At 35.0% G+C, this 12,455-nt stretch overlaps 2 protein-coding genes across 2 annotated transcripts in view; both read left to right on the forward strand.

The window, feature by feature from the left end:
• LOC126706704 (serine carboxypeptidase-like 18) overlaps positions 1-12,455 on the forward strand; it is a 34,413-nt gene that overhangs the window by 16,468 nt on the left and 5,490 nt on the right. The window contains exons 3-11 of the mRNA XM_050406241.1: positions 1,876-1,952; positions 2,069-2,191; positions 2,329-2,431; positions 2,588-2,625; positions 2,756-2,857; positions 3,332-3,418; positions 3,589-3,756; positions 3,904-3,975; positions 4,051-4,172. Coding sequence (XP_050262198.1) covers positions 1,876-1,952; positions 2,069-2,191; positions 2,329-2,431; positions 2,588-2,625; positions 2,756-2,857; positions 3,332-3,418; positions 3,589-3,756; positions 3,904-3,975; positions 4,051-4,172 — 892 coding nt within the window. The remainder of the gene's footprint in view (positions 1-1,875; positions 1,953-2,068; positions 2,192-2,328; positions 2,432-2,587; positions 2,626-2,755; positions 2,858-3,331; positions 3,419-3,588; positions 3,757-3,903; positions 3,976-4,050; positions 4,173-12,455) is intronic.
• LOC126706703 (serine carboxypeptidase-like 13) overlaps positions 1-12,455 on the forward strand; it is a 78,710-nt gene that overhangs the window by 16,421 nt on the left and 49,834 nt on the right. The window lies entirely within an intron of this gene.

Raw genomic sequence — 12,455 nt, forward strand, 5'->3', positions numbered from 1 at the left:
ATAAAATGTTAATGTGGTTAATCACTTATTAGTTTTCATCTAGACCTATCATTAATATCATTTTTTTCATTTACCAATAATCACTCACTACATTAACAGTTTATAAAATTTTTTATAAAATAATTTGTATCTCTAAAGCAAAACAAAGGAAATTTTGCATTATCTCTGACTTTTATATTCCTTTCTGTAAGGAGAAACTAATAATGTCAGTCAGTCTGTCACCGCCATTAATTTCCTTTTTTTTTTTTTAAGAAACAAATCCACGTGAACACAAAAAGAGAGAACGATGTTTTAATATAAAGGCACAATTCCATTGACTAAAATTCATTATAGTTCTTTAACTTTATTTTGGTTCAATTGAGTTCTTAAGTTTCAAATCAATTCAAGTCTTTCAACCATTTCAAAAAAAAAAAAAAAATGTCATTAAGTATACAATTAATTGATTAACTAATGGAAAAAGATTTAAATATATATATATATATATATATTCTCATATTAGAAATATAAAAATATTTTTTATTGATTTTAAAGATTTTTTTATGTGATAAAAATTATTTTTTAATGGCAATTTTTTAAGGAACTAATTCAAGCTAGCTGTATAAGCTTACATTAATTTAAAAGATAGAACATGAACCAATTCACACTCAAAAATATGCTTTCAGTTCACATTATTATTTTTTTTTCTTCTGCCAATTAATAAAAAATAAAAAATAAAAAGTTTGGTTTACCTTCATTACATTTTAAAAATGAATCTCCTTTTATTTTAATGAGGATTGTCACATCACTCACTAACAAGGGTGGAGCCAGGGGGGGTTAAGGGAGGCAGTTACCCCCCTACCCTCCTAAAAAATACCCTTAATTATTATTAAATAACCTTGCTTACTCTTTGTTTTTGGGTTTATTAAATGCCACTTTGTTTCTTTGGTCTTGAAACAGAGCACAACTTCTAAACGAACCATTTAGGAACCTAAAGTCCTCCACTAGCATGCTTTATACTGAATTTTTTAGTTTGTCCCTACCATGTTATAATTTGAACATTTTATGGGTCCACATTAACCAAAGTAATAGAAATCCACATATATTGCACTTAGTATTTATCTAACTACTAATAGTTTCATTCATTATTTGAGTTTTGGCTCTTAAAAAAATTAAAAAATAGATCACTCATGTGAGAAATTTCTCAATAGAATAAATACAATATTATGAATAAGCTTTTTTCTGTAGAGTTTTTTTTGGGGGGGGGGGGGTATAATTACATTAAATATAACTTTTTTTTTTTTTTTGAGAAAAGTTAAATATAACTTTAAATATCACTTCGTATTTAAATAAATAGCTTTTAATTTTTCAAATTGGTCTCAAATATTATATATTCACATAATATGTTTACATGCATGTATTATATATAAATTCCCCCCTCCCCTCCCCTCCCCCCCCAATTCAAATCCTGGCTCTGCCATTGCCCACTAACTAAATAAAAAGTGGGAATTAAAATTCACTACCTTTTACCATTATATATTTAAAATAAAAGGACATGTTCAATTAAAAATATAGTAGAAGTAAGCCAAACTCTTTATTAACTATGATTTTTGTTATTTTGATAACTACAACCGAGGAGTGGGTATTTGAAATTTTTTTTTTTGAGAGATTTTCAACTACTCCTGATGATACTTTTTTATCATCAGACCAAGACATCAATTAGTTTTTGGTGTAGACGGGGATTGAATCTCAGATCTTTTATACAACTATCAAAGACTTTACTAGTTGAACTAATTGAAACCCACTCCAAGAAATGCTTGCTGAGTAATAAGACTCTTAGCAACAGAATTAATATATATATATATATATATATTAATTGTAGGTTTTTCTTTTGTTTAGGTCCATTATCATTTGACTATGAAAGGTCCAAAAGCAACTCACCAAAATTGAAGTTGAACCCATACTCCTGGACAAAGGTACGAAACTTTAGCAGCCTCCAACAATAAGGTTTTCATGAAAATTACGTTGTCAATTTGATGGTTAATTAGGTGTTTATGTAAACCGAAAGAAATGGCCTTCATTTTTTTTTCAGGTTGCTAATATAATATTTGTGGATGAACCGGTTGGCACTGGATTCTCTTATGCAAAAAGTTCGGAAGGATACAATATCAGTGATACATTGGCCGCAGCAGAACTCTATGAATTTCTACTGAAGGTGATCAAAAACTATATAATAACATGATTTAATTTAGTACATGGGAATTATAGTGATGATACAAATATATAAGGATTACAGCCAGAAATTTTCTGCTCAAGTGGCCTATTCATTTTAATTTTTGATTTGTGATGCAGTGGCTTAAGCTTCACCCCAAGTTCCTCACAAATTCATTGTACATCATGGGAGATTCTTACTCGGGCATAATCATCCCAATCCTTGTTCAAAAAATATCAGATGGTAACTTACATAAATGAAAACCGGCTATGTTTTTTTTCTTCTTAATTCATACTTAATTTTGCTACAAAACAATACAAAGAACCAAAAAAAAAAAATCATTTTGATATCACATGAAAAGATTTTAGGATGGTAATTGGCTATGTCATTTTGTTGCAGGTAATGAAGTTGGTCAGGAGCCGCGAATGAATCTTAAGGTACAAGTTCAAGCACATTAAAATTTGAATAACTTCAATTACTTTAATTTCGCTCTTATTCATCAAGGCCATCTAGTTTTGGAGTTTTTACTTCATATGGAAATCTAATTTTGCTTTAAATTGGGGCCAGGGATATGCGATTGGAAACCCAGTAACAAATACACATGATGACTTGAATGCAAGAATTCCATTTGCTCACCTAAAGACGCTTATATCAGAAGAACTATATGAGGTGATTTTCTGCTTTTTTTAATTTTAATTTATTTTATTATTTCTGAATCTTTAGAGTCACAGATTGCAATCATAAGATGTCCTTAAAACTCATTCTCAAACGATTGACCCAATTGTGCCAAATAACCTGCTACATGATTGTCCTTCAAATAGACTTGTAAGCAATTTTGCAGGAAAGACTTTCTTTGACATTTTTGAACTGGTTTAGACTAGGAAAAGTTGATCATAATTAAAAAAAAAAAATGCTCATGTTAATTGCTTTGAGACCCAGGTTAGAGATTTTGGCTTAGATTGCAGGCCATGGGAATTCTTTTGCAGTTTCACTAATGTGGCAAGTGATTTAAATATAGTAATTAGTGTCCACGATTTCCCTATTGAGGATGCTACACCTGCTGGAATATATGTTACTTTCTTACATGTTCAACTCTCTCTTTCAAAAATATCCTACTAAACTTGATACTTTGTTCTTTTCTAGTCAGCTAAAAACAACTGCAAGGGCGAGTATAGGAATGTAGATCCTAGCAATGCAGCATGTGTGGACGATCTTAATATCTTCACTGAGGTGAGTGCAAAAACCAATTGTGGTTCTAATAAGAAATATCATTTTTTTTTTCTAAATATAATTTTGCTTCAATCTTTACAAGAGGAGAGTATGTGAAGTGCTAAGAAATGTGTAGTTGGACTTTCATGTATCATATCGCATGTACATTGATATATCTCTTGCATTTGCAGTGTACTGTGAAAATATATACTGCACAAATATTGGAGCCTGACTGTCAGAAATTATCCCCAAAACCTAGACCAAGTGTGTCAAATTGGGATCCAGATACTCTTATGGAAGATCCTGTAGACCTTCTCCAATCTATTACTCATCTTCCGGAACCAAGAAGATGGTGTCGGGTAAAATTTTTCTCTCTCTTTCACATACATTGTCATGAATCAAGCTGGTCTTGGGCCTTTCTGCTCATGTAGTTGTTTGACAAGGTTATGCTGCACTCTTTGAAAATATAGCTAACTATATACTAACAAGGTTACTCCTTTTTGTAGAATTATAACTATCTGTACTCCTACATTTGGGCAAATGATAAAACTGTTCAACAGGCTCTTCACATTCGGGAGGTATGTTGATCCATAGAGTGTTAACTTTAATATCTCAAATTCAGTAGTTTTTTTAAGTTCTTTCAAAATGACAAGCAGGGAAGCATCAGTGAGTGGGTGAGATGCAATGAGAGCTTAGTATACACATACGACGTCTCAAGTAGCCTAAACTATCACCGGAACCTTATCAAGAAAGGCTACCAGGTCCTCATATACAGGTAATATAACAATTTCTTTTACCATGCTTCAGTCCCTAGAATTAACTATTAGTCACATATCCAATGCAAAGATAGAAAAGTTTAAGTCGCTTTAACCCTCTCTTTCTAGTGGCTGTTGTCAAAAAACTCACTTAAATCAACTTAAAAAGAGTGAAAAATAGAAGTTCATTTTCTGCAGAAACACGCACACACAGAAGCAAAACAGAGCAAATGAGAGGAGGAATAGATAATTTTCAGATTCAATTGCTGCTATCCACTTTTTCAGTATTACATCTGCTTTATAGACTTCAATGTACAACCATTTTCAACCTTATAAAGGGCCATAAAATCCAAGATTTACAAGATATTACTCGAATAGAAACTAACCGAACTTTTAGCACTGTAGAACAATAACAGATTGAAGTAGTTATATTTTACAGCAAATTCTTCTTAACATTCTCCCATCTAATATGCTGTCCTAAAACTCCTAAGGCTTTTCAAAGTTGATGAAATTTCTTCCTTGGAAGTGCTTCCGTAATATATTATCCAATTGCTCCTCTTATACAAAATTTCAGCTCAAATTTTGGCTGGCTTCAATTGCATCTCTAATAAAGTGATGCTTGATGCTTAATGTCTTGGATTAACTATGGCAGATTAGGTTAGCTATTGCTAGTTTATTGTCATAATACATATCACAAGCTGCTTCTTGGCCATACAATTCAATTAACACTAACCATGGTTTACAAGATATTACTTTAATTAAAAAAACTACCCATAGAAACATAAATCTGTGAACAATAACAAGTTGGTTCAAAATGTTTACATAGGACATTACTATTAACACCTTCACTAGATTCCATTTTTCATTGCTGGGAATTAAAAATTTGATATAATCAGTTCAAATTTCATCTTATGTTTTATTGAAATTCTTATTGAACAATGGTTTTCTTGTTTTGTTCCAAATAACACAGCGGTGATCATGACATGGTCATTCCATACATAGCTACGCATGCATGGATAGTATCGCTAAACCTTACTATTGCCCATGATTGGAGGCCATGGTTTGTTGATGGGCAAGTCGCAGTGTAAGTTTCTACCTCAACTTTCATGTTTCAGCAACCCTATAGCCTCTTCCACCATTCCCCTAACTTTTTAAATTTTAAATACAAGTTGTATTCTAATATAAAGCTTATAATTGTTTTATGGATTATTTTTAATTGTATTGTGCAGATTCACAATGCAGTATACATCTAAAAAGTACTGCTTGTCATTTGCAACAGTAAAGGCAAGAATAAGTAACTAGTTAATTGTTCCATATAAAAATATTTTCCAAGTAATAGCCACAAGTTAACTCTAGCATTTGCTTCTTTGTAGGGAGGGGGGCATACAGCTCCGGAGTACAAGCCCAATGAATGTCTTGCCATGATTGATAGGTGGCTATCTTACTATCCCCTCTAGTGAATAGTGGATTTTACCAATCCATTCAATTAAGTAGGCTTGTAGTGCATCTAACATTTCAAGTAATTTTAGTTGTCTACTCAATATAAAATGATAAAAAAACTTCTTCACTTTTTTATTTCCATTCTTTGATTCCCGTTCATGAATAAATTTAAATATAAGTTCCTTCCGTTGAGCCTTTAAATATAATGTATGCAAATCTTCTTGCTATAATATACATTGTGTTCTTGATAGATTTATCCCCTAAACTCAAAAAATATGCATGAGGTGAGTATTGGAACCAACAAAGATAGAATGATAGGCAAGCCAAGTTCAACATAGCTTGGTTGTTGGGCCTTAATTTTAATTCTAACATCAATCATACATACAACTTTCAATTTCAAGGATGATGTGATTTGACCTAACTTGCTATGTTTTCTCTTATAATATTATTTTTATTTATTTATTTAGCCCACTATTGGAAATTATAATACATATTTTAAGCGATTGCTTGGAACTTGTAAAATCCATAACTAAATTAGCATTAAAAAAAAAAAAATTCAAAATGGACAAGATTTCTTGTGGATATTCTTCAAATTATTAGATGTCAATTACAACTATTCAACCTCATGAGCACATATATATACACATGATGAGTTATATTGTATTTGATTATAAAATGGATTCACGGGTCTTTCCATGTTGGATCCACATGAAGGAATGGGGGTTTGTAATTTAAGATTTCTTGTCATCAATGAATTCAAATGTTTAATGCAACTCTCAAGTGGATTTTGGTCGATCTTTAATGAGACAATGTGGTGTCGATGGGTTTTTTTTTTTTGGAACCAACAGGCTATTCATGGTTTGTAATTGTAAAGGGTTATTGAATTCAGAATAAACTTGGTTCTTGCATACTTATGGTTGAAATTGGTGTTTATGTTGGATGTGTGATAAGGTATACATATATAGTACATTTTCCAAATCTATGACAATAAATGATGACGCACAAAATTGTCAGTGTATAAGAAAGTACAGAAACTTTGAAGGAGAAATGGAGAAATGATATGCGAGAGAGAGAATGAAAAATTCTGATTTCAATTTGATAAATGAATCTATACAAGCTCTGCGTCTAAATACCAAAAACAGAGACCTGGAAAAATCCCAAAACAGTTACATCCCAAATCAGTTACAGCATGTGTGTCATTCTGTTATTCCACGTGTGAGACTCTTCCAACTTAAATACATGGAAAGCTACAAGTAGTTTTACATACAGAAAATACAAAACTACAACAACTAAACTACACTAATGTCGTTTAGACAGAAATATTATTTCTTTGTTGCTTTCTTCTTTTGCTTCATTTCTTTTCTATCTTTCTGATGTGAGCTGCAATCTTGATACTCCCCCTCAAGATGAGAATTGGGATTATGGATATCCACAATACACATCTTGGATAGTAATGCTTGCAACTGCTGCCCACTAAGAGCCTTTGTGAGGAGATCAGCTAGCTGAGAATGAGTGGGAGTAAAAAACAAACGAATGACCTTATCTTCAACTTTGTCCCGAACCAAGTGGCAATCTATTTCTATGTGCTTGGTTCTTTCATGAAACACAGGATTCTCACCTATGTATATGGCTGCTTGATTGTCACAAAAAAGCATAGCAGGTTTAGGATGAAAAACCTCCAAATCCTTTAGCAAAGCCAGAAGCCAAGTTATTTCACATGTAGTGACTGCCATGGCTCTATATTCTGCCTCAGCAGAGGAACGAGAGACTATAGATTGCTTTTTGGTCTTCCATGAAATGAGTGAATCACCTAAGAAAATGCAAAATCCAGTAGTAGATCTTCTAGTGTCAATGCATGAAGCCCAGTTTGCATCTGTGTATGCCTTTAAATGTAAATCTGATTTGGATGAGAAAAGGATGCCCTGACCAGGAGTTCCTTTAAGATATTGCAGCACTTTATAAGCTGCATCCAGATGAGGTTTGCGTGGCTTGGACATAAATTGGCTCAATTTTTGTACTGAGTAAGCAATGTCTGGTCTAGTTATGGTGAGATACAACAATCTCCCTACTAGCCTTCTGTAAACACTAGGATCAGGCAGTAACTCCCCACAAAACTTGCTTAACTTCAGATTTTGTTCCATAGGAACCTTACTTGGTTTGCAGCCTGACATCCCAGCATCTTTAAGTATCTCCAAGGTGTATTTCCTTTGGCATAAACAAATGCCTTGTTCTGATCTGGCCACTTCAAGACCAAGGAAAAATTTCAGGTTTCCAAGGTCTTTCAACTTGAATTCTTGATCCAAAAACACCTTAAGTTCTTCAATAGCATGAGCATCATTGCTGGCAATAAGGATGTCATCAACATACACCAAGAGAGCTATAAAAGACTGATTAAACTTCTTGGTTAATAGAGAGTAATCTGACTTAGATTGTTTGAAACCACATTTCAAAATGGTAGCTGAGAATTTTGAGTACCATTGTCTTGAAGCCTGCTTAAGTCCATACAATGACTTATTTAGCTTGCACACCAAATGCTCCCCCTTGCTGTGAAAGCCTGGAGGCATATGCATATAAACTTCCTCATGGAGATCACCATGAAGGAAAGCATTGTTCACATCAATTTGAACAAGGTGCCAGCCCTTCACAGCAACAATAGCAAGGATAGTCTTCACTGAAGTCATCTTTGCCACAGGAGAGAAAGTGTCTGTGAAGTCTAAACCCTCCTGCTGAGTGAACCCTTTGGCCACAAGTCTGGCCTTGTACCTCTCTACTGTACCATCAGCCTTATATTTGATTCTATATACCCATTTGCACCCAATGGCCTTTTTGTGAGAGGGGAGAGAAGTAAGAGACCAAGTTTGGTTGGATTCCAAGGCTGCAATCTCATCAGCCATAGCATTCTGCCACTTAGGATCCTTGATAGCCTCAGAATAGGATTTTGGCTCAGAAATAGCAGTGATTAAGGAACAAAAATGGGCATAGGAAGGTGAAAGACCAGAAGGATCAATATAATCAGAGAGAGGATACTTAATACCTGACATAGAGGAGCTGGAACCAGACTTGATGGTTGAATTTGAGTGATCAAACTTAGCATGAACAACAGTACTGCATTTAAAATCTTGCAAATAAGCAGGAGCTTTACTGATTCTTGTAGACTTCCTTAAGGGTGGAATGGAATCAGAAATAGAAGTAGGGACTGAAGCAGGAATAGAATGAGATATAGGATCAGGTATGGGGTCTACAGAAGGAGGAAGAACAGAATCAAAGGAAGGGGCAGAGGTAGTATTTGGAATGGTAAAGGGTGAAGTAGGGGAAGGTGAGATAGGATTGGATAAAACAGATGTAGAATCTGTAATGGGAGCTGGTGGGGTATGTGAATCAACAATAGGAGTGGCAACAAAAGGTAAAGGGTCAAGGTAAGGGTCTGGGGAAGGAAAAATGTGAGGTAAGGTGATTGTGGAATGAGGGGAAGAAGAGTATGTGGAAGAGATAAAGGGAAAAACAGTCTCATGGAAAAGAACATCCCTAGAGACAAAAATTTTCTTGGTTGCCAAATCAAGCACCTTGAAACCTTTAACCCCATAAGGATAACCCAGAAAAACACATGGTAAGGATCTAGGATCAAATTTTGACCTATTGTGAGACAAAGTAGATGCAAAACAAAGGCATCCAAACACCTTTAGATGATCATAGGAAGGGGTTGTGTTGTATAGTTTCTCAAAAGGAGTTTTGTTGCCAAGAGTAGAAGAAGGCAGCCTATTTATAATATACACAGCAGTTAAGACACATTCACCCCAAAAGGTAAGAGGCATATTGGACTGAAATTTTAAGGCCCTTGCAATGCTTAATATATGTTGGTGTTTCCTCTCCACAACTGAATTTTGTTGTGGAGTGGCTACACATGAATGCTGATGCAAAATGCCATGCTTAGCATAAAATTCTTTTAGAATGAATTCCTGAGCATTATCAGTCCTAATAGCCTTGATTTTAGTGCTAAACTGTGTGAATATCATATTGAAAAATGAAATCAGCAAGGGTCTGGTTTCAGATTTGGTTTTCATGAGGTACACCCATGTGGATCTAGTGGCATCATCAACAATGGTAAGGAAATATCTAAAACCATCATGAGTGGACTTAGCAAAAGGGCCCCATACATCACAGTGAATAAGATCAAAAGGAGTTGCAGACAGATGATTAAAGAAAGGAAATGGAAAACGTTTCTGTTTAGCAATGGGGCAAAGAGTACAAGTTTTATTGCTATGAACATTGCTTACATCAGGAATACAATCATGTAAGGCATGAAGTTTAGCATCTGAAGCATGTCCTAGTCTAAGGTGCCAAAGAAATGGCTTGGTTATGACAGGAACATTTGAAATGTTATTGACAAAAGTACCCAAAACAGAATCCAAAATAGAAGAAGCTGCAGAATCAGATTTGCAAGGAGTTGTAGATAGCAAGTATAGGTTGTTATGTAGTTTACCCACTCCAATCGTTTTCCAACAAGAAAGGTCCTGTATAAAACACAAATTGGACAAGAAAATGAAACAACATGACAATCTTTTAGTCAATTGACTCACAGAGATCAGATTGAAAGTGAAGGCAGGAACACATAATACATTTTCAAGTATAAGGCTGGCTGTCACTTGAATGGTGCCAATGTGTGTGACAAGAACTCTTTCACCATTAGGTAATTGGACAAAAGATGAGACAAATTTGGTGATTTTAGTGAACAAATTGACAGAATGAACAATGTGATTTGTTGCCCCAGTATCAAGGACCCAAGTTTGTCTATCAAATGTTGTTTTACTAGCTGGATTATTTGCAAAAATGGAATGTTGCATACTTAGGCAGAAAGAATCATGAAAAGAGTCACAAAGATTACCTGAAATGGTAGAATTGGCTGTGGCTATGGCATCATTTGAATTACCAGAGGTAGATGCATGAGAATTCAGTAGAGAGAGCAACTGTTGGTACTGCTCTGAAGTGAAAGGAAAGGGATTATTCTACTGCACAAGTTCAAATTGTCCTTGGTTATCATTTACCATAACCTGATTAGCCTTGGCCACCCGTCCATTTTGCTTGTAGCTTGGAGGAAATCCAACAAGTTTATAGCATTTTTCCATAATGTGACCAAGTTTTCCACAGTGGCTGCATACAGGTCTTCCTTTGGTAGCATTACCCTTGAAATTTCTACCATTGCTGTTGTTTGAATGAGAACCTTGATTGAAGACTTGGTTCTTAACAGCAAGTGCAGCTGATTCAATAGAAGGAGCACCATTAGAGGTTGAAAACCTTTGCCTTTCTTCCTGAATTACCAATGAGAAAGCCTTATCTATTGACGGGACAGGCTCCATCATAAGGATTTGAGTCTTGACTTGTGAATAACAATCACTCAATCCATTGAGAAACTGCATTATTGAATCTTGATGATAAAGCTGCGTAATCTTATCATTTACTCCACAAGTGCATTTGCCACATGAACAGCTTGGCAAAGGCCTGAGATTCAACAGTTGATCCCAAGTAGCTTGAAGATCAGTGAAAAATGTTGTTACTGTAGAATCTCCTTGCATTATAGAGGAAATCTGTTTCTGGAGCTGAGAGATTCTTGGTCCATTTGCTTGTTGGAAATGGATCTTTAGTGCATTCCACACTGCACGAGCTGTGTCTCTGTAAATAACACTAGCTTTGATGTGAGGTGAAATAGAATTTAAGATCCAAGATGAGATCATCGAGTTGCATTTTGACCAAGCTTGCTTCTCAAGCGGTGTAATCGCCATTGCAACAGTGATGGAACCATCAACAAAGCCAAGTTTGCTCTTAGCATCTAAAGCCATTATCATTGCTCTAGCCCACGTTGGATAATTATCCTCAGTCAGGTGTGGAGCAACGAGGATCGCACCAGGAGATTCACCATAATGCAAAAAGAATGGACTGCGAGGATCTTCCATTGGAGAAAGCTCGCGATGCGAAGAAGTAGATGAGGAAGTTTCTGTGTTTGACGCCATTGATAAAGGCTCAAGCTCTGATACCATATAAGAAAGTACAGAAACTTTGAAGGAGAAATGGAGAAATGATATGCGAGAGAGAGAATGAAAAATTTTGATTTCAATTTGATAAATGAATCTATACAAGCTCTGCGTCTAAATACCAAAAACAGAGACCTGGAAAAATCCCAAAACAATTACATCCCAAATCAGTTACAGCATGTGTGTCATTCTGTTATTCCACGTGTGAGACTCTTCCAACTTAAATACATGGAAAGCTACAAGTAGTTTTACATACAGAAAATACAAAACTACAACAACTAAACTACACTAATGTCGTTTAGATAGAAATATTATTTCTTTGCTGCTTTCTTCTTTTGCTTCATTTCTTTTCTATCTTTCTGATGTGAGCTACAATCTTGATACAGTGAGCTGATCGTCCACACACGTGTCGAATGAGGTACCTGAAGAACAAAGAAGATGAATAACCTACAGAGAGTATCAGTGAGGTGCTGGCCAAAAACCCTTCGAAGATTAAGTTAGTAATAGAAGAATCTCCAATAACTCAAAAGTGTAAGAGTTAAGAAATTGTACGTATCTTGAGATAATTAAGGTTTGATGTTTATATAATTGCGGAGAGCCAACCAGAATCCCTTGATTTTTGGTTTGGGGGGGGGGGGGGTGTTCCTTGTAGAGAAGGCATGGAATCATTACTCCAAGATCCTAGGGCTTTCCTTCCCATATTGAGAAGATACGTGTGTGGAGAGGAGTCTTTGGACATGGTGTACAAGCTATTTCCATAGAAGGATGTATAAGTAGAGAACACATAAGTGCTCGTGGGACCCATCGTATCCATCTGTTGCCCCGTTCTCTCACCCA

Source organism: Quercus robur, chromosome 11 (genome assembly GCF_932294415.1).
Source record: "Quercus robur chromosome 11, dhQueRobu3.1, whole genome shotgun sequence".
Lineage (NCBI taxonomy): Eukaryota > Viridiplantae > Streptophyta > Magnoliopsida > Fagales > Fagaceae > Quercus > Quercus robur.